Source organism: Varanus komodoensis, unplaced genomic scaffold, assembly GCF_004798865.1.
Source record: "Varanus komodoensis strain SLA01 unplaced genomic scaffold, ASM479886v1 scaffold1, whole genome shotgun sequence".
Lineage (NCBI taxonomy): Eukaryota > Metazoa > Chordata > Lepidosauria > Squamata > Varanidae > Varanus > Varanus komodoensis.
In genome coordinates this window covers 136,670,329-136,692,829 of record NW_025335268.1, presented here as the reverse complement: position 1 = coordinate 136,692,829, position 22,501 = coordinate 136,670,329, and the positions used below count along the sequence as shown (strand labels likewise).

General features: G+C 39.8%; 1 protein-coding gene across 2 annotated transcripts in view; it reads right to left on the bottom strand.

Annotated features, from left to right (window-relative positions):
• The window catches only part of HIPK1 (homeodomain interacting protein kinase 1), a 43,477-nt gene that overhangs the window by 5,898 nt on the left and 15,078 nt on the right, over positions 1-22,501 (bottom strand). The window contains exons 3-15 of one of the 2 annotated variants that reach the window (XM_044447615.1): positions 20,976-21,099; positions 17,789-17,908; positions 15,866-15,952; positions 13,704-13,888; positions 13,009-13,171; positions 12,311-12,533; positions 11,330-11,451; positions 9,791-9,925; positions 5,865-6,004; positions 4,768-4,950; positions 4,116-4,331; positions 1,777-2,009; positions 153-289 (exon numbers count right to left, since the gene is read on the bottom strand). In XM_044447615.1, the coding sequence (XP_044303550.1) occupies positions 153-289; positions 1,777-2,009; positions 4,116-4,331; positions 4,768-4,950; positions 5,865-6,004; positions 9,791-9,925; positions 11,330-11,451; positions 12,311-12,533; positions 13,009-13,171; positions 13,704-13,888; positions 15,866-15,952; positions 17,789-17,908; positions 20,976-21,099 (2,068 nt within the window). Of the gene's footprint in view, positions 1-152; positions 290-1,776; positions 2,010-4,115; positions 4,332-4,767; positions 4,951-5,864; positions 6,008-9,790; positions 9,926-11,329; positions 11,452-12,310; positions 12,534-13,008; positions 13,172-13,703; positions 13,889-15,865; positions 15,953-17,788; positions 17,909-20,975; positions 21,100-22,501 lie in introns of both variants that reach the window. The other variant, XM_044447608.1, reaches the window with a different exon arrangement.

Below are 22,501 nucleotides of genomic sequence, written 5' to 3'. Positions count from 1 at the left end.
ATACAGGCAACTTGCCTCAGTGCTTTTGCCCCTCAAAATTCGTGCCCAGGATAATTTCCCCTTCTTCCACATCAATCAGAGCAGTTGTCTCTGCCCATTGCTATCCCCTCAGTGCTACAGTGGGATCCAGCAGACAGAACAGCCCTGCTTACCTGGCTAAGATTGAGTGGCTGCACACCATTTGTCACAACCCGGTGTTGTCGGTAAGCTGTTGGTGTGATACAGCACCCTGATGCTTGCCCACTTACGGATGCCACAGGCTTCGTCTTGCTCAGGCTACTCAGGACACCTGCAATGACAACCACAGAGCTTACTCCTCAAGATAAACCTACTTTTCAAAGCATAGAAAACTAGGTGATGAGGGACGATAGTGGCCCCATACCTCTTCAGCAAGCTTCCACTGATTTCATCAGCTTCATTCTTTGCAGGTCTTTAGAAAAGTTATCCAAGACCCACCTATTTTCACTGCCCTTTTTAAATTGCTGGGCTTTTTTATTTATAAATACTTTTCACTGAATTCTGTTATTTTGTATTGATGGTTCTTATCTTGTATACTGCCTTTGGACCACCTTTAATGATGGCATGAACATTTAGATAGGGAGAGAGTGCCAGAGGATACAAGATATGGGCTTGTGAATAGTTAATGCTTAATGAATGTATTTTCTTCTTTCTTGCAGCAATCCCTTCTGCAGCTAGCAGGGGAATGAAAGTAGGGCTACATTGTCTAGTTTCTGCAGCTGTTAACATGGAGGTAGCTGTAAACCACTTGCTATGTTCATCTTAATCAAGAATAGCCAGTAACAGATGTTGCTGCTCATTTGCTTTCCTTCATCTTGACATCTATGGGAACAGGAAAACCAGTGGGGAAAGCTGAAACAATATTTAACTTCTACTGAGGCAATGTTTCCCTCTGTGTAAGTTCTAAATGTCTAGAGATTTCAAAACTATAATAGGTTCTGATGATTCTACTAAATGAATTTAGATAGCTTCAAGAAAATGATTATTATAGCTGTCTGTACACCAATATACCCTGATGATGGGAATGATTGACAGCAAAAGAAGGTGGGGACTGCAGAGGGTGAGGTGGCTAGATGGGAGTCACTGGAGCAGTGGGTGTGAGCTTGGGTGGACTCTGAGGGATGGAAGAGGACAGGATAGCCTGGAGAAATGTTGTCCATGGGGTTGTGATGTGTCAGGCACAATATACCTATATAAGGCTCTCAAATGATGCCATTATATTATTGACATGTTTCCATGACAGAGTTATCACCAACTTTGTTAATGGCTGGGGAAAATAATGCTATGCTGGAAAATAATGGATAGGGAGACTTGCATATACTTTTGCCCTTCCTAGTAATCTTTGCTTGCTTTAAATATTTAAATATATTGTAAGATGAACTGACCTAAATAAGTAAATAAATATAAATAAGCTCAGGGAGGGAGGGAACACAGGGGTCAAAGCACACCAGGTGTGTTTTATTATTTTGAATGATGTGGAACATTTATTTGTGGTCTTTGTACTTTTTCTCTCTCTTACATTATGCAGATACCCATCATTTAGCAAAGTACTGACACTAACTAAACAAATTAGAAACTAACAGCTGTCTGTGCTTCCTATTTCTACATTTGGGATGGTTATGAAACAGCAGGAGATAATAGTTACAAAAACTATGGAGACAAATGTTCACAAGGAGAGACACACACTTTAGAGCAAAACCAGACTTATTTTGTTAAAAAATCTACAGGAGGGTAGTCCTGTAGGCAAATCAACCTTACCCGAGGCCTGGGTGGCAACAATACAGTCACTGAGCTGTGTTTTCAGAGGCACAATAATGGTGCGGGAGCTGGAGCTTTCAGCTGCCCCTCTGCTTGGCTCGAGTGCACCCCCAGAGCTCCTGAGCGTGGAAAGCGCATCTGATGCATAAGGGCTATTCAATGAGGAGTCTGAATCAGGGGAGTCATTAACAGTAACATAGCTGATGACATTGGATCTCTGCTTCATGCCCAAGCTATAAGGAAAAAAAAAACATTTCATTTCAACAGTATTTAATCAAATGATGCCCATAAATTTCAGAGGTACAAGTAAGTCAGATCATGCAAAATAGAGAGAAATGTAGTTTTACTCAAGGTGCATTCAGTTTTGAGGACTACATTTATGATCTGTATCTAAGCCTATGTCCAAGAGCTCAGGTGATACACACAGGCCTTATGGTTAGTTTTGGCTGAGTGCATTAGGCTGGCCAAAAGGGAATTTCCTGGCTGAGGTGAGACACAAACCTATCTTCCAAGCTCAGCAATCCATTTGCTGCACCACATGGATAAGTCTGCATGGCAAGACAACTATCATGGGTATTAGGGCATGATGGGTTGTTGTATCATATGAAACTGGATTCCCACAGAGTGGCCTGTTTGAGGACAACAAGCCATACCGACAATCCATGCACTGTTGCAGGGGTTGTACCTATGAAAGGTTACTGTATCATTTGAATCCAAGTGGCTGACCCATTTTGTAAGGCTGGCAAAATCCTCTTTCTGCTTTTGCCAAGTTCACCCTGGCCACTGCTAGCATTAGCCACCCAAAGTGCTCACGGCCACTACTAGGGCCACCCACGTGGCTCAGTGGCTTTCAGGTTCTCCATTTTTACAGTCACTGATATTTCCCCCAAAGAGCCAGCTCAGTAAAGGGGGCGGGGGAGCCATGGTGATCCAAAAGAAACAAAGAAAAAACCACAGAAAGCCAAAAACAGGTTATAATCACAGTGGACAGGGGTAAACAACCTGGGATACCTGTAGGAAGATAAAGGGGAAAGAGAGGATAACAATTCACTGTGGCTTACTGTTATATCACGCAAACTCACCACTCCAAATTTTCTGAGTTATAGCCCTTAACTCTCCCTTGGTTGGGAAAACCATGGCATTCAACTCAACAGGGACACAATCTATTAATATTAGGCCTAAATCCATGCATCTGTATTTAGGTAACTGCACTTTCAGAACTGCTAAAGGCTACCTCCTCCAACTTAACAGATCAACACAATTTCATATTTAATTCTGTGCTTCACTCAACTTGAAGCTATTATGGCCAAAAAGAACTATAATGAAATTTGTTTTTCATATAAAATGACAGGACATATAAGGTCTGAAGGCACAAATTTGCATTGCTTTAAGCACAATTTAAATGTTAAAACCTGTTTTGACTATCTTCTGGCATGCACCAGCTCAAGTTACAGTGGGATTAACAACTTTTTATATAGGTTCTGGATTTTTGTTGACTCTTGCAACATAGATAACATACCTACACAGCATTAGCAATGTGTGAAGAATCCGTTTTAGGAGTTAGAATCTGTCAGATTCCCTGGGCTCAGTTCCCCAGACCTCAGTTCACTTTGACACAGCTGTGAGTCTAAGTTCATGGTGAGTGCACCCAGCATTTATGTGGAGCTTGCCAGGAAATCAAGCCTTTCATAAATGCTATGTAAACTGTGCTTCTGTTCTGCAGCACATGCAGCAGCCTTTGTTTATGCTGCTGCAAATGTGCAGGAAGATTGCCAATGCTGCGATCTTTGTTCCATGAGCATTTGTGGACTTCCTTTCTGCTTGGCTCACTTTCCAAAACAGGGCCAAGCATGTGAGGAAATCTACAAACACTAAAGGGATGCATTCATACATAGCATAAATTTCAGATATGGCAGAGAGGAGCTGAGGTCTGGCCCATGTCTAGCATTTCTAGCAGAAAGCACAGAACTTTTAACTAATTTAGTATGAAAGGAATGCATAATGCTTCAAAATCATAAAAAAATCATCATGCTCCATAACTTAGCACAACATACTTAGTACTCCTTATGAACACAGGAAACTCCCTTATACCAAGTCGGAGCATAGGTTTATCCAGCTAAATACCATCAGCATTGGCTAGGGGTTTCAAGCAGGGGTCTTTCAAGCTGAACCTGGAGATGCCAGGGACTGGACCAGGGATCATCTCCTTGTCAAGGGTACACACTCCATCACTAAGCTATGGGCTCCAAGTCTTCTGATTTTGACACTTCCCTTCTCATTAGAATTCTATAAAGAACTGTATTAGCAAAGCTCTCCTAAAAAGGAACACAGCAATTTACCTTCCAGGCTTGTATTTGCTGTCTTCCTCTTCATCAGTGTCACTGCGGATGGTGATTACACTGACTGGGGGGCTGGGAGTGTCTGGAATAACAATAGGTTGATGCTGCTCTTGCCCTGGAAGGAGAGCACTGGAGGAGGAAGATGTGGCATGCAGAGGGCTGCTCCCAATTAGAGAGTAGACTTGAGAAGGAATGGCCTCCAATGTAGATGCAGGCCTACAAGTAGACAAAATGACCATTATTATGAAGAATACCACTTACTGAAAGGATGGCAAAGCTTACATTTTGAGGCGATTTGAACTCGCTTGTCTCCTTTGAACTCGCTCAAAGGCGATTTGAATGATTTGAAGGCGATTTGAACTCGCTCAAAGGATTACAAATCAGTACAAAGTACAAAAAATATAAATTGTTTGTTTTAAAAAGATTTTTCATATTCTCCATGCCACAGTAATTAGGCAGATATATTATCGATTACTACTGAAGCACCATCTGTAACCAAAATAAGGCTACCATGTGAGACATTCTCAGTTCCACAATACTGCCCAGAATTATCTTATCAGGCAACTCCTAAAATGTTTAAGTGTATCCAAATGGACTATCAAAAGTGCTATCTATTTCTATCTAGAAATATCTGTCAGTCAGACATCCTTACTTTGTGGCATTATGGGGTGGCTGTTTGTTTTTCTTTGCTGGCACTGCATTGTTCTGCTGCTGCCTCACAACATGTGCGACTCCAACATTCAAAGGCTGGGTTGTAGCTAGTGTCACATGGTTGGTTAGCAATGATGGCTGCTGCATGATCGTGCTGTACTGATTTCCATGTGAATGAGCATTTCTAAAGGAAAGAAGAAAGACAGTGCTGAAATGCCAACTGCTCTTTGGTAGGAAAAAGACAGCAGTCCCAAATGGTGGTATCCAACTTGATGTTCCTCCACTGATGGACAAAATTCAATACTGAGTTGAGAAAGTGATTTACAATTATTCCTATTTCTCTGTACCCGCAATGCCCCTCCCAAGCTGTTGGGTAGCCACCCATACCCAAAAAAACTGTGGGAGGTGGCACAAATTACTGCAGAAGACAGCTGCACTTACTTCAAATCTCCTCTCCCCATTCCACTAGCAGAGGGACACCAACCAAAGTCTCTTTCCTAATATTTGTCTTTAGTGATCAACTTCACATGCTTCCCAAAAGCATATAATTTAGAGCATTTTTATTCCTAGTACATGCTTAAAATATAACATGTAAAATACACTGACAAGCCACGAAAAAGAGCCACTGAAACACTGGTTTTCAAAAGACAAGTGGATTTGACTAACACTAGAAACTCTTACCAACTAGAGATGTCTAAAGAAGTCACAATAAAACCTTCATTTCTAGCCAATCTGACACAATGCACTGAATCATTAAGTTCTTTGTGTGAAAAGGTTTAGACATTTTAATTAGTTGTTAATCACTACTTTTTAAGTATAGGTAGTGGTATCAGGTAGAAACATTCCACCTGATATCACTGTTTTACGGAAGCAAAAAAAGATGCAGTTCTGGAATGTAATGTGTCTGAATCAATCACTTCATATTTTATATTTAAGAGACACAGAAAGCTGATTTTGTTTTGGTTCACTCATCTCTGACACATCCAGAATTTCACGCCTGAAAACTAATAGTCTGAAAAGACTGCACCCTTCCCATTGTACAATAGGTTAGTACATATTGTATGTACTAACTGGTTTTCTGCTTTGTCAATGACTCACCTCCAGTCAGCTAACTGCTGGTTACTACCAATTGTTTCTGGAATCACAGCTGTAGGCTGCACAGAATTGTGCAGTGCAACCCCTGGAAGTTGTTGCCAGGTAGAAGGCAACAGAATCTGCTGGGTCCCTCCAGGCCAGGCCTGCTGCAAAACAGCAAACAGAAACACAAAAGGTTTAATAAGATTATCTTTTTAAGCACTGTGGATGAATTTGTTCAAAGTAAAAGAAATTAGCAGACTGTTAACTTGCAGAGATAAAGGCATGTCACTGCACCTTTGCAAATAGTTTTATGATGAGAAGCAAGCAAAGAATGCAGAGAAAGAAAGCATTCCCTATCACTCTGCTTGCCATTTGTATCACAGGGGCTTCCTGTGAAGGAGTTTGATGTTCACATTTTGTACTGCAGAAAATGTATCCACACACACCTTTCCAAAGCATTTAAACAGTATGTTGGATGCTTACAACAAGAGGTCATAATTCTTGGAATGGATTTGAAAGAACTGGTTAATAATCTGCAGAATAGGCTGTCCTAGGGAATTTCAGGACACTAGGAGTATCTTTTTATAAGTTTAACCTTCTTCTAGTGCTAGTGTTTAACACTTGAGAGGAAATGGATGCTTGCACAGAAACATAAGCACTTTTCAAGAGATTTTGACCCCCCACCCCATCCATGCCCACCTACCAATTTATACTGATCAATGGATCTTTGCACGCAGTAGACTGAATGCACTTGCCACATCTACAAATGAGCATGCTGAGATCCTTGTATAACAGATTATGCGGGGGTTGAAGGGAAACAGACGGTAATATGAGGATCTCATTCAAAATGTTTGGGAAATGATTGATTTATATAATCAGGCACTATAGAAATAAGATGATGTAACTATTCCAAAAGAGGACAGCAATTTAAGCCAGTCTTATTTTAATTTCTCTATCAGGACAATGAAGAAGAACTTGGAGACTTTCTTCCCTCCCTCCGTAAAGAATATCTTCTGTAGGAAACTGGTATTTTTATTATGTAAAATTTGGCATGACTAAGCTGCTTGAATATAGTGAGCTTAGGCACATCTAATTCTGTGCATGATCAAGGTATTAGATTTGCAAGGAAACAAATGCAATAATTTCTCGATCTTAAATATCTTCATCATTCAAGCATAAAGACTCTATGAATATTTAATAATGATATTTAACTACACAAATAACTATTTCTCACTGATCAGGAGTCATATATTTTAACTGGGCATTGTAACCTACAGTTGTTATGAGTAGCTACTAAGGCTAAATTAACTGAGGCTAAATTAAACATACTTCCCGTTCTTTGGGCCCAAGATAAGTATATCCTGTTTATAGTAACTGCCAGGTAAGAAGTTCGTGGCTTGTTTTTACAAGGGTTGAAGTGTGGACAGAAAATGCATTTTCTAGCGTAACTCTCCCCTCCTACTCATGATGCAAAAGTTGAAACCAGGAGAAAACACAGCCTACCACCATTTTTTCCCTCAAAAAGGTACTTTTTGCTTCATTATATGCTGGCATCTTCTTTAAAATGTATTACTGTTTTGATGGATTATACTATATCCTGCTAGTTACTAATATTACTATGAAGATAGTCACTGGTAACTGTATTTGTGGATCTTGCCACTTGTAAAACATGCCTTTAGTATTTGTAATGTGCCTGTCCCACTTAGATTCAAACCCACCCAGGAACAGTAGTTTTCCCTTCACAAAAAGTATCTATTTTACAGAATACAAGTTCTGCAGAAGACTATTTCAGCGTGCAATACGCTTATTCATATTCCATACAGGCCAAATTGCAAAACTATAGACATTTGTTATTTAAAATAACATATTTCTGCAAGTAACATGGTCTACTTATTACAAACACTGGTTCCACATAAGAAGCCTTCAAGCAGAGAACTGCTAACCCCTCTGCCAACACAAGCGGAATAATTATTTTTTTAAAAAAGAGAATTATGTTAAAAGTCACACCATGCCTCTTTCCAAAAGCCAACACCTGCACAAGACAAAGCAGAGAGTTTAATACAGTGCGAGATCTAATGTCCCACCAGGAGGCAGAAATCGGGCCTTCCAAGCGACGAACTGTTTTGACAGAGGAGGGACAAAAATATGCAAAGCTTAGCAAATGGCTAATGCAAACTTAGATGAAGCGGCAAAAGGGAGAAGTGTTGAAAGCACTAAAGGTGAGCACTTCAGGCAAAAGGCTATTAGAAGCCAAAATTCACAGAGAGAAAAGTAGGATCCAAGTAGGCAAATGGATTTAGGCAGGGGGATGTGTATTCTGCCATCGCACCACAAAAGCACAGAAATTAGTAGAGGGTGCAAAATTCAACATTCCAAGAATCTCAGCTTTGGGGTTTTTTTTAAGTTTCTAATCCTTAAGACTGCAAAGACGTTTGAAAGCACGCAGGCAATGCCTGAGGAAATACAGGAAGAGAGAGAGGGCCCAAGCAGAAAAGAAGTTCAAGCAGTCAGTGCCTTGCAGAGCTCTTCTTCTCTTTCCATAAGCAGAAAGGACTATCCTCGTGTGTATGTGGCATGTGCATGTGTGTGCATGCACGTACAATGTGCTTAATTTGCATAAATTACATATGCCTCAGAATTCAACTTTCTTTGGCAATGAATTTAGATTAAGTGTAGAGTATATGTAGCCCTGGATTCAGTCTCATAGCAGAAAGTCCAAAGAGCGACTGATCAGATTAGCCTGCCATCTAAGAAATCACAAATAATCTTCTGATAATAACTAAACATAGAAAATTTGGTTCTGCTACACATATTCCATGTTTCAGCAAATGAAATACAACTTGAAATCTTCAGAGGTCTTTTCAACACATGAAACTACAACCTTTACCTATCCTGCCTGCTGTGTTGCACTTTCTGGTAGCAATGCTATAAAGGAGCAGTTACTCATCTTGGACTTTTTTGTCTACAGCCAACAATGCCCCATTTCTCTCCATTGGAAGAGAAAGATGCTCATGAATCATCAGTTTGAAGCCACATAAGACAATGATGTATGTAACAAATGGATGTGTGCTTTGCAAGACACGTGAGGACACCACAGTTTCAAGCACACTGCAATGTTTCCATAAGCTTCACTGATCTGATTCTGGGGTTTCTAATTGACTGTTTTGTGGCATGAATCCAATACCAGACAAATTCGGAATAAGGAAAGGAAAATTTGAAAATGTACTCTGCTGCTTCCTTTGATATCTTTAGAGATTTAAGACAAACTGTCCTGAGAAACAGTTTAGAAGGTAAGAGCTCACCTTTAATCTCAACCAAGAAATGCAAACGGAACTAAAAGCACTGGTGGGAAGCAACATCTCTAATAAGATGATGCACACTGCCAATGATTGGTCAAAGGTAATGCAAGGCCAGGGAGAACTGGAGTCATCATTATTCAATGGAGGTTAAGAAATCTGGATTAAAGCCATAAATTAATAAAGCATTTGCTAGTATTAAAGGCTTTCAGTGCCTGAAACATTTCTACATGCGAAGAAGCTAAAAAAATAAAAATAAAAAGAGCTAAACCTGTCAAATTATGGCTACCCAGGAACTGCAGCAGTGTCAGCCTAAAAGCCATCCCCTTTGTTTTCAATCAATAAAACATTAAAAAGATATGAGAGTAAAGAAAAGAAGAAATATAATTACCACTCTTCTCAGACTAGGAGAAGAGCTTGATCAGCATACTAGGCTAGTAAAGAACAACAGTCAATGGATCTGGATTCTTTACAGAGCAACACTAAACATCAGAGTCAGACAGTGCTTCAGCAATGTTGGGGAGGAAAAACAACAAGACATTAAGATGTAGCAAGAACACAGCCACAAGATGGCACATGCTTCCATGCCCTCTGCAAGTCTAAGTTAAAACAAAAACTCCGTTAGTGAACACAATCAAGGGAGGCAATTACCAGTACTGCAGCCGTCTGTTCTACTAGCGCTGGCCGGCCGGCTGCGCAGTTCAGAGTAAAGGGCACCGCATACTGCGGCGTGATGGTGGCTACTTGAGGATGAAGAGTTGCTACCATTAGTGGTGTACAGCTTCCCTGAAATGTAGATTAGGCAGTGAGTGAAACAAATGTACTGAGGCAACAGGGCCAGAAAGGCTTTCTTCCCAAGGATAATAGTGGTGCTTTTGAGTGGCTTGCAGAATTCATAGGTATGCACTGAAAAAATCAATATGCTCTTCTACTAACTTAATTCAGTATTTCTTGTATGCAGTGAGATTAAGTACACCTATAAGTCAACAAACAAACGTTGTGTGTTTGTACACTCAAAATACTCTTAATCATAAGTGGTTTCTAAACTAGTGCAGGGAAGGCATGAAAACAGAAACACTCCCTAAAATGGCTTATCAGAAATATCAGGTTGTTAAACCAGCATTTTGGGATTCTGACACTTCAAAAAGAACTAACTGACTTCCCACTGACTTACTTAAAAAAAAAAAATTAAAAGGCGGAGCAATTCAGTGGTCACTGTAATGGTATTAATGTATCCACAATTTTAAAAATCTTAGATCACTAGGCTTGCTAGAAAATAACAGCCTTGTATTTGTTGCAGGTATGTAAAATATAGTATGAGATTTGTGTAGTGCAAGTTCAAGTGCTTCCAAATGCCTTCCACAATACAATTTTAAAAATGGACGATTTGCAGTGCTTTAATTTAGTCATGCTTCACCTGAACAGTGTTTGCAATGATGTAACCCAAGCCCCATTGCAAAGACTATGAAACTGTGTTAGCAAGTAATTTAGGATTTCAGGATCTTCTGTTCTGGAACAAATCTTCCAATTATACAAAACAAAAATTTAGCAAGATACAAATATTTCTGGAATCAGAAACCCTTTTGGTCTTCATCTCATAATACAAAATAAATTTATAGTATTGAAATAGTAAAGAGAAACTTAATTATTTTAATAAACTTTAATTTTCAAGTCAACCTCACAGATGTACCCAAAGGAGATGTAACAGGTATTCTTGTTGTAAATGGGGGCAGGGAGAGAGGGAAGAGGAAAAGGATTTTGCTTAACCTCAACATGTCAATATACATTTTTTTACTGTTTGCTGGCACCTCCCACCTGCCAATATACAACCATTTACTGTTTGCTGGTACCTCTTTACATGCAGACAAATGCCTTACATTCATACAGGCCATCAGTTGCTAATATATTTGGCTACAGGCACAAAAGATCTGTACCTCTAAATGAAAATGGCCTAATATTTTGGTCTTGGGCAGTATTTGGTTCATATATAGGGGCCAAACCTTTAAAGCAGAAAATTGATTAGATAAAGAAACACACTAATTGTTACATTTTGTTATTTTTTCCTTCAATACTGGTAGGTAGAACTCTGCCAATAACTTTAGAAAAATCAGGAATTTCTGGTTCCCAGTTTCAATCCAGAACTCACTATTACCTAAAGATATCTATGACACTTTATGCCCTCGTTTTTACCTGTGTGAGAACTCCTGATTGGATCTGTAATGGCTGAGCTGCTGGTGCCTGTGGCACAATTGGAACAGCATTGTCCATCCTCACTGGGAACCCAGAATGCTTTGTGGTTGCCTGAAGACCAGCTGTAAGGAAAAAAGGAAATTTTACCTAAACATGCTTCTCTAATTAATCAAGTTTTTTTTTCAAGGCCCACTTACCAGCAAAGGAAACAAAAAGAAGCTATAATATAGCTGTGTTACTCCACGTAACAGAATAATTAGAATAATAATTTCACAGATAAAGCTTTTGAAGAAGTCAACTTTGGACTCAACTTTCATCTTTTATTTCTTGCTTTCTGAAGACCATGGAGATTAAATTTACTTGATTACATTTATGTTGTAAAAGTGTTGTTAATATGTTATTAGGCTCATCAACCACCTACTTCATAAGGCTGCAATCCTATACTGACTAAACTGGGAGTAAGCTTTAGGAACCCCTCATCATTAAACCTGAAGAGGTGTATTTCTGAATAGCCAAGTAGATGACTGCACTGTAAGAGTAGCAGTATACCAACAATAAAAGATTATTTTCACAACCCACAAAGGGAACAATGGTTCATGTTATGCTTGACTGTGAAAAAATGCATGATACTGAATTGCTGAAATTCAGCTCTACAGGAGACAAGTCATGTTTATCCCTGGAACTCTCAAATCATCTTCCCAAATGTCCAAACATGTCTAATATGAGTATACCTGAGTTCAGCTGCTCAACCTCACATTCAAAAGTGATATTGTCTCATCCTAATTTCACTTTGATGTTTATATATCTGCTCTATTTCCAAATCTACATTTTTCAGATGTTAATGTATATATAGTGTACCATACTGATTCTACAATTTTTTACATCATGCAAATACATCACAGTGGCACCAAAGTTGTAAAAACTACAGTATCTTTCTGTGCAAATAGTATGCAAAGATCCCAATACACTTAGCACACCTACTTTGAAAGGCAGGAGGACACACAATGAAGGTTTGCTGAAATGGGTCTGTTTGTGTACAGATCTGTGTTGTTCCAGGCTGTAAGGAAACACTCTGCTGTGCCACACCAGCAACTGGTGCTGCAGATGATGGGTACAGAGCAGACTGATAATTCAGCAGTGAAACATCTGAATTTGCCAGTGACAGGGTAGCAGCAGCTGTAGAATTGGAAGCCAGAACACTAGCCTGGAAAATACAACAGTATCTACTGTTAGAACACTTTATTTATACTGCTCTCAAGCATTTGAAACTCAACAAAACCAGTATACAATCAACAGCAGAAAAGCTTCAGGCTTGCCACTTTAACCAGATGTTGAATATCCCTTACATATCTTACACATCACTATGTCCTCAAATGCTGATTAGTTACTTAGAATTAAACAGCCAATTGTCTACACATAGAGATGATGGAAAATCATATAGGCAAGCTGCTCTACAAGGCCCCAGAATATGATGGGCTTCAAAGTCCTTCAAAACCTTGAAGAGATCTGAACTTACAGGCTGTTACAGTACAGCTGGGGCTGTCTATTAATAGTGCATTGATTTCAGATTACATTGCTGCTACTGAAAACAAAGTGTAGCTTACTAAGGAGAATCACTCCAGGGAACGGCAAAAATAGTTTTTGTTGGGTTTCTGTTCTTCAAAGAATTTATTGATTACCTGATGGTGCACTGTATTGAGCTGGTTGTTGAAACTCATGGTGAGGTTTGTGCTTGTATTTGGTGCGACATGTGTTGTGAATGGGCTCTTTATTTGATTAACTGTGTCATACATGTTAACTCTTCGCTTGCAAATCTCCATGTTCTGAAAGCAGGATTTCACACTGAAATAAAGTAAAAGACAACTTAGTCATAAACATTAATCATTTTGGTGAGTTATCAAAAAGACATATTTGTGGGCCTGTGAATCATCAGCTATCAAATGTTTTAGGTTGCACACTGTGAATGCCACCATCACAATCCCAAGATTCAAGCAACATTGAGTACTAGCTAATCCTAGATATATTTACTTAGCCTCATGCTTCTAGTAAGTTCTATTTTTTTAACTTGTTGCAGGCATCCACTACCACCTCTGGTTCCATCCTCTCCTTACTACATAGAAATTATATCTTCAAGAAATCGAAGAAAGTGATACAAGTTTGAGATAGAAAGAAGAGTAAACAGACATCATGGCAATTTGTGACACCTCTAGGAGTATTTTACTAAAACCACTGTTGGGAAATTCCTTTGATTTAATTAATTCTGTTCTGAGTTATTTTGCTTAAATGTGAATTCACAGTAGGATTTCATATATACTTTAAATGTATTAGTCCTAACAAATTTGAACAATGAATTGACAGTGTGCTACAAACTCACTGGTTGCTGTGTGGGAAATCAAGTAAATGGTTCATTGTCACAAATGGATGGTTCAGAGTCTTCAGCGGAGTAATTCTCTTATCTGCATCAATTGTCAACATTTTCTTCAACAAATCAATATATTCTCTACGGTCAGCCTTCTCTGCCAACATGTCTGTTCCCTCTAAGTCTGTAGACATATTTACCTGGAAAGAAAAAAGAAGTCAGAACTTGGTATTTTACTGTAAAACAACCCCTATTAATTTTATAGCAGGAAAAAATACCGGAACATGGAAATAGTTTCTTTTTAAGCTTTTCAGCCATGCAGATTTAATTCATCTTTAGCTTCAGTATCTCATCCTATCCCTACTTTTTTCCTAGTATAAAGATATTGTTATCCAAGTTCCGTGGCCATACTATTTAAGGAGCACATTCAAGAGAAGCCTGCTGAATTTAGGATGCAGTCCTCAAGCATGTTTACTCAGAAGTGAAACCTATCAAATGCAAGGGAGATTATTGCCAGGACTACAGCCTTAATTCTCCAAAAGGACAGAGTGGAGGGCACCACTTATCTAACTCCTGTAAACAGAGATTATGTCTGGCTGGGTCCAAGAGGTTTTCAACTTATACTTGAGAGAGAAAATGGTGCCAGTCACTTTAAAGGAGGTAGGCCACTCGTGAAAAAGCCTAATACGAACCTGGAAAATGTTAACAGCCATAAGAGGGTGGATAATATTCCTTTCCTGTGCAAGGTGCTTGAGTGGATGGTTGCCAGGCAACTCCAGGCACTCTCGGATGAAACTGATTATGTAGACCCAGTTCTGTCAGGCTTCACGCCTGGTTTTGGAACAGAAACTGCGTTGGTTACTCTGTGAGAGGATCTTTGTAAGGAGCAGAACAGCATGAGTGCAATCCTCCTGATCCTCTTGGACTTCTCAGAGGTTTCTGATACTATCAAAAACTGTATCCTTCTTGATAGGCTATTGAGGTAGGAGTAAGAGATACTGTCTCTGTTTATACCTCATTGGCCAGTTGCAAAAGGTGGTGCTAGTGGAGTATTCCTCTGCCCCTTGGCAGGTATGTCATGGGGTACCACAGGACTCTTTTATCCCTTTGTTGTTAATATTCACATGGAACCCAGGGGAGAGGTTTTCCAGTGACAGACTGAAGTGGCACCAGTAAGCAGATAACAACCTGCTCAGTCTCTCATTTTGATCAAATGCAGGTGAGGCAGCAGGCATTCTGAACCAGTGCCTGTATGTGGTAATGTAATGGGTGAGGCCCAGTAAAGCAGAGACTGTCAATCTAGACAAAAGGAAGGTACTCTTGGTAGTCATCTGATGGATTGCACTCACCCTTAACAAGTGAGGTTTGTAGTTTGGGGCAACAAGCACAGGTGGACACAGCATGGAGCATCTTTTATCAGCTGATATACCATCTACATTTTTATCTGGACAGAAATAGCCTAGCTACGATATTCCATGCTCCAATATAGTCTCATCTGGATTATCACAAAGTGTTATACATGGTGATGTTCATGAAAATGGTCAGAAAACTTCTTCTGGTCCAAATAGGGCAGCAAGATTGTTAAATGAGAACTGCCAATGCGACTGTATTATGCCAGTACTTTCCCATCTGCACTGGTGACTACTCCATTTCTGGCCTAATTTAAAGTGCTAGTAAAGCCCAAAACAGCTTCACACAAGTTACCTAAAAGTTTATCACCCTCTCACATACACCTGCCTGGACCGCAAGTGGTCCTTCTCCAGAAACTCCCACCAGAGTAACTGAGGTGGCTGGCTACTAAGAAGAGGGCCTTTTCTGTTGTGCAAAGGCTGCATAACAAGCGTCCCGAGAGGCTTGTCTAGTGTCCACACTGGTAAAGCTCTTTGCATTTTCAAAGGCATTTTAGTTTTCCATTTCTTCTTTAAACCTGACACTTTATTCCAAATATGTACACTGCTGCTAGGTTCTATTCAGTTTTTATTTTATACTGTTGTTTCAAACAGTTATATTATTAATCATGTTATCATTTATGGTTTTAATTGTTGCCTATTTCCCAAAGAGTTTGGCTATTGAGCTATACAGAAACGTATTAAACTAAGAAATCAAAATAAACAATAGGAAAAAGACTTCTGCTCTGGATTATTATGCTTGTTCTTTACCATGCCAAGAGAATTCACCTGTGCCATGTCATCCAAACAGTTGAAAATGTATTTCCGAGCCTCCTTTGATTTTATCCCTGTCTCCAACTCATGTTCTTCTGGAGTCTATCAGATAAAATATAGGTTACAAGCAACTGTAACAAGATTTTAATACTTCTTGCAATAAAAGTAAAGCTAAGTCAACAAGCAATCAGCCACTGACAAATATAATGCCCTGTGAATCAGAAATGATATGCCATCATAACCTTGCTACTTAATCTTGTGAAAATGAGTCAGTACTAAATTAATGTTCTCATCTACATTCTCAAAGAGAAATACTAACTAACTTGAGAAAAGTATCAGGTATTTCACAAAGCAGTCATAATACAACCATCAGGCAGATTCTAAAAAGTTCTGAAGAGCATTTTAAGTCACTAGAATGGCTTTATGGAAGGAATAACTAGCAAAAACAAAAGGAATTTTCTGATGTGTGTGTGAGTGGGCAGGAGAGCATGAAAAAAAATGCAGCCAACTATATTCCTCAAAATTAATTTTGATGGCTTTAAATTTTCTACGTTAACTGTTTTTCTTCTTCATTTTGTAGGTGCCACAAATGAAATTTTCTCAGCTTTCTACTGACTTATATGCTGTAAGTTCCTAAATTATTCCCTAATGGGATCTTGTTTCAATCCCACCCCGCTCAACAAATGCTAATAAGACAGAGAGCTTCGGCTAAGGATGATATAGAAATGTAATAAAAATGACATTTTATTATTACTGACTACCAATTAAATACTCCTTGAATCCTTTCAGGACCAATAGTTGATAGAGCTGGTTATTATTATTTATAATTATTATATTACATTTCTATACCACCCATAGCCAAAGCTCTCTGTGTGGTTCACAAAATTTAAGTCACCCATCCAGATTTCAATTTCACCTGAACCTGCTTAGCTTCCAAGGCAGGATCAGGCACTTCACTGGATATACCAGAGAGCTACCAGATCTGTCAGACAAAAACAAAACAGTACAATAGAGGAGAGGAATGAAGTCTATTTATCCTCTTTCTCATATCCTGCCTGTAAGCACTTCCTGTTGTATATGTATAGAGACTGAGCCTGCAGGTTCTCTGGGGACAGATAACAGACATGGCTTGGTTTGCATGATCAGGAGTGCTTAAACAATGGCATGCCAGATGCCATTTGCCTAATTATTTGCCCAAGCACAGTTTGTATTCTGTGAACTTCAGAGGCATGACTTATTCAGAAGAAAAACAATCTTCAATTAACCCATAGCCTGCTGTTGTTTCTTCCTGAAAACAGCAATGCTGTCTGGGCTTGAACAATAAGACAAATGAGCTCCAGGAAGATAATTATCTACTAGCCCTGCTGGATGAGTGCTGCCTCCTTTACCAGAAGTGGCATGTCTGCATATAACAGAAAATGGGCAGGTGGGGGTCTTGTACATTCTGTTGGATGATCCTGTGGCTGGCTGGTTTGCCACTTTATGTAAAGAGTGCTGGACCAGATGGACATTTGGCTTGATCCAACATGCTTTTCTTATGTTCTTACTTAGGTAAATGGTCTCCAGCACGTATCATGGCTTGTTTAAAATACAGTGACTATGTGAATCATGTCAATGGCTAGGCCTCTTATGCTTGTATAAGAGGGATAAAATTAGCACACACTCAAGTTTATGTTGTCTGTAAATCTTAGATTAGAAAATCCTTAGATTCCTGATGCTAAGATGTTGATCTTTATAAAGGACTATCTTGCATAGATACAGCACTCAATTACTATAGTCAGAAAGTTACTTCTACTAGTTTCAAAATAAAAATGGAAGAACTGACACCATCAGACTGACAATCAAGACACATAACAACCAAGATTCCCCCTCCCTCCAAGGTAAACAGCAAGTGGTACTCTCAAACAAAAAACTGAATTTCTGAAGAAAACAAGAAACCTTTAGCCTCCACAGTGGGTATCCCAAGTTTGGATCTCTGTTAAAAAACCTGCTTGTTTTCGTTCCTGCACTCAGAAGATACTCCGCTGGAAGTCCTTGAGTTTGTGAAATATAACGAATCTGTAACAGAAATGAGGAAAATATAAATATGATGAGTCCAGCTCCACTAATAGTTAAATGCAGTTCATGAAGATTTTCTGAATATATTCAGGCAAGATTCACAGACTAGATTTTTGTGCTGAAGCAAAGTAGTTCCCTTTACAAATCTATTCACCTAGTTGTTGTAGTGACTATTCCAAACACATCTTAAGTGGAAAACTGTAGATCACACATTTACTTGTCCAATTCCCAATTTGTTAAAAATGTTACAGAAATTAGCCTGAGTCAAAGCAAGCGATAATTTTCATAAACATGATTTTCATGCCCTTTAAAAAACAGTCTTTGATTTTACCTGAGGAGCTCAAAAAGGCATGTAATTTTTATAAAGCATCCTTGACAGGGCAACTAGGTCAATGCTACATGTTTTGTCACAATGTGCAGAAATCACTGTAGCACAGTATATGCATATATCTTCATGCCATTATCTATGGACAGGGATGCTGCTGAATTATTTGGCTCCAACTATATTTTGGACCAGATTATCAGTTTCTGGTTTGGATCCAGGAATTCAATAATGCAACAAAACTCTTAGTTTAACTTTTGGGGGTTTGTAGTGAAGACAAGTACATTTCCCATTATCATGAAAAAAACATAAAAATGGCAAAGCATCTTCTGGTCACCACTTATTCCCTAAATTGCTTCCCAGAAATTTGGATTTTTAACGGTTTGGCTGTCCTGAACAGTGACACACAAAGCAACTCTAAGATCCAGAAAATTCTATAACAGTGATGGCCATGGGTCCTCAAACTATGGCCCACGGGACGGATCCAGTTCGCCATGCCAATTCATTCGGCCCACCTTGCCGCGCAGGCGGGAGGTGGTGGCTTGCTCGTTCGGAGATGGTTTTGGACTCATTGGGAGATCTCCCAGCGAGTTCAAAAGCATTTCCCAGCAAGCAAGCCGCTGCTGCCACCTGCCTCCCCCATGCACACACACTCGCCGGTGCCTTGCAGCGCAGGCTGGAGGTGGTGGCTTGCTCGTTCGGAGATGGTTTTGGACTCACTGGGAGATTTCCGAGCGAGCGAGCTGCCGCAGTGCGTGCCCAATACCGCCTCGTGTGCACCCAACGACACCTCACCGGCCTGCACGCCCAAGCTCCCCCTCCTCACCAGCCCACGCATGTAGCTGCCGCCTTTCAGCTGGCCCCCTATTGAAAAAGTTTGAGGACACCTGGTGATGGTGAACCTTTTAGAGACTGAGGGCCCAAACTGCAACCCACTTATTTATCGCAAAGTGCCAACACTTCAATAAAACCTGAATGCTGAGGTTTTAGTTCAGAAAAAACAACTCACAGCCAGTCCAATCAAATGTATGCATATATCCTTGGCAGCATACTGACCGGCCATGTGAAAGCTCAGATGAGTCGCAGCTAATGAGTCACAGCTCGTGATGTCATCGCCTGGCACCGCTACTCCTTTCCAAGCATGCACATGGCCCTATGTGCGCTGTTATCTGATGCTCAGCTGCTGGGGTGATGCTGGGGCAACTTGGCTTGTGTGCCGACAGAAAGGGTTCTGCGTGCCCACTGTGGCACACGTGCCATAGGTTCGCCACCACTGCCCTATAAGATAACCACTAGAATAGCAATGGACAACTTGTAGCCTTCTACATGTTTTGTTAATTGTTTAAATATGGGCCATCTAATTAATGAGCACTGATTGGATTTAATCAATAGTCCTACTGTTCTCAGTTTGATAAACATGAATCAATAAGAAGTACTTTTATATATTGATAGATGTATCTTCTTGACTCACCTCTACTTACAGCAGAGAAGAGATTATGACCCACTGCCCTCTGGCACAGTACACAGTCTTCTTTCTCTACTAGCTATGTCTGTGTGGTGCTGTTGGCAGCATTCACCTTTACTGAAGGACTGTGGAATGCACATTTGCTTGACCTGACTCAGTGCTGCTGCCAGGTGCCTCTACTGGAGATGCCTATATGCACACTTTTAGTTGCAGTCACTCAAGTAAACAGTTCCATGGAAGGGAATTTAGAAAAAGTACACACTTTAGAAAATGTACATCTGAAACTGAAAATAACTGTGAAGAAGTAGGGTAGTTTCCTTACTACAAAATTAAACATAGAAACAGAGCGAGTCAGAAGGAGCCTCCTGGGCCATCTACTCTGACTCCAGCTAGCTCTGCTCATGACATGCCTACCATGTTATGTTAGTTCTAAAAAGCTTCATGAAAGAGATGATCCTTTGAGGGCAGAGTTGGGCTCCTGGCCATTGAGATGTTTTGGCCTACAAAACTCAGCATCCTTCACTGTTGGCTACAGCTGATGAGAGTCACTAGGGCAAAACCTGTAAAAGACAACAAGTTGTACATCCCTGTTCTAGTGGCTATCTTATAGGATTTTCTGGAGCTTAGAGTTGCTTTGTGTGTCACTGTTCAGGACAGTCAAACCTTTAAAACACCAACTTGCTAGAATGCTTTAGGGATTAAGTGGTGAGAAGAAGATGCTTTCACATTTTTATGTTTACACTAAAGAAATTCAATTATTTACACTAAAGAAAATCCAACTGAGTTCAGTGGCACTTATTTTATAGTAAGTCTCCTTAGAATTGTAGGCTTAAATAGTACAAAGTCAGCTCACAACACCTTTGTGTTACCAAAAATGAAGCTAAATTAGCACAGTTCACGAAGTGCCAAAGGTGAACTGGGGAACTTTTTTTGGTCTCAGTACTGGATTGTGTCCCCCCACCCCCACCCCCTAAAGAAATTAGAGAAAGACATAGAGGTGCTGGTTAATTTCAGTGCCTTCACTTCATCCAGAGTTGGGATGCACTGCAAATTAGCTATCAGAGATAACAGTGGGGATTCCTTTCCCCTTGGGGAATTCCTGCAAAGAAGTGGTGGTGCCTGGGGGAATACATGGGGCTTAGAAGAAAGACTTCAGTGGACCAGATGAGGAATTTAAGACAAGCTGGAAATTCCCCATCTCTGTGCTGAAGTCTTCTTAAAATCAGACTCTTATATGGATTCTGTTTTTAATAATAATTGAACAAACATCACATACTTACCTGATCATATTCTGAAGCTCCTGGGTATAGAGGCCAACCAAGAAACAGTTCAGCTATCACACAGCCCAATGACCACATATCAATAGCTTCACAAAATGGCAGACCCAGGATTATTTCAGGAGCTCTGCAAAACATGCAGTAATATTCTACTCATTAATCAGGAACTCTGCAACCAGAATATACTACCAAATTTACCAATCCCATTGGCCTGAGTGCAAACTAAAGTAGATTATCAAATTTACCATCTTGTATTTTCCATGGTAACTCACTCAGCATTTCTTCTGCAGAAGAAATGTACAACTGATAGCCAAAAAAAAAAAGTCCCATGATCCTTAAAATGCATTAACATGTATTGTGGCATGCCTGATAATGTTTGGCATCTAATAAAGTGGAGGCCAGCAAACCTTTCTGTGGGCTTTTCATTGTTCCTGGCTGCAAGAGAATTACATTGGAATTTGTCAGAACTCATACCATTACCTCAAAATGTATCTAACTTATTTATTCAGACAGAAACACTAATGCACACAGTTTCCATACCGCTATTACTGTGCAGTCTTTATTTCAAGAGGTTTAGTTAGACTGAATCAACAAGACACAGAGTTCAAAGTCCAAGGGAATTACTTTTCAGTAACCAGGTAAGAGCTTGGCCTGTTAGTGCTCTAAAAGTGCAAGAAGAAGGTGGGATATAAATACAGTCAAACCTCAACTTTTGAGGGTTTGACAGATTTGATTATCTCCGAGTTTGCCATCAATTATTCAATGGGAAGTTTTTTGGAGTTTTGCAGTTCCAAAATTGTTATCACCACAGAGAGAGAAAAGGTGAAAGGGAGGGCAGAAGGGCATCCAAAGAAGGGCATCCAGAAAGGGAAATCCCTCTGGAATTTCCTTGGTGCACAGATGAGGCACTGGTGAGTAAAAGGTACAAGAACATAAGAATGGAATAAATGAAGAAGAGGAGCCCTGTTGGATCAGACCAAGGCCTGAGAAAGAGAGGGAGAACAAATCCAGTGCACATATGCTCAGGGGCGGGGGGGGGGGGGCAAATATTCCTGTTTTTACTACTTTTGCAGGAGTCCTGCACCCCTAGCCCCTGCAAATGTGTAAGACTAACAGTATAACAAAAATAAATAAATGTTTGTTTATTTTAAATACATAAATGCAGTGAGAACCAATGTAATGCAGCAGTTAAGAGTGTGAGGCTGGGATACAGGAGATCTGGGTTCTAGTCCCCACTTAGTCATGGAGCTAACTGGGTGACTTAGGATCAGTTAGAGACTCTCAGCCTGACCTACCTCACAGGGCTGTTGTGAGGGTGAGACTGAAAGAAGAATTGTGCAAACAAATTTGAGTTCCATCAAAAGAAACAAATATGGGATATAAATATATTTATTTATATTACATATAAGAAATAAATAAACAAACCAGTTTGGCATACAGTTCACTACAGTATTTCATGTAGCTTATAGTTACCACTTAAGGCCTGAAAACAGTCTTTGAAAGCAACCCCACTGCCTACTATACTATTA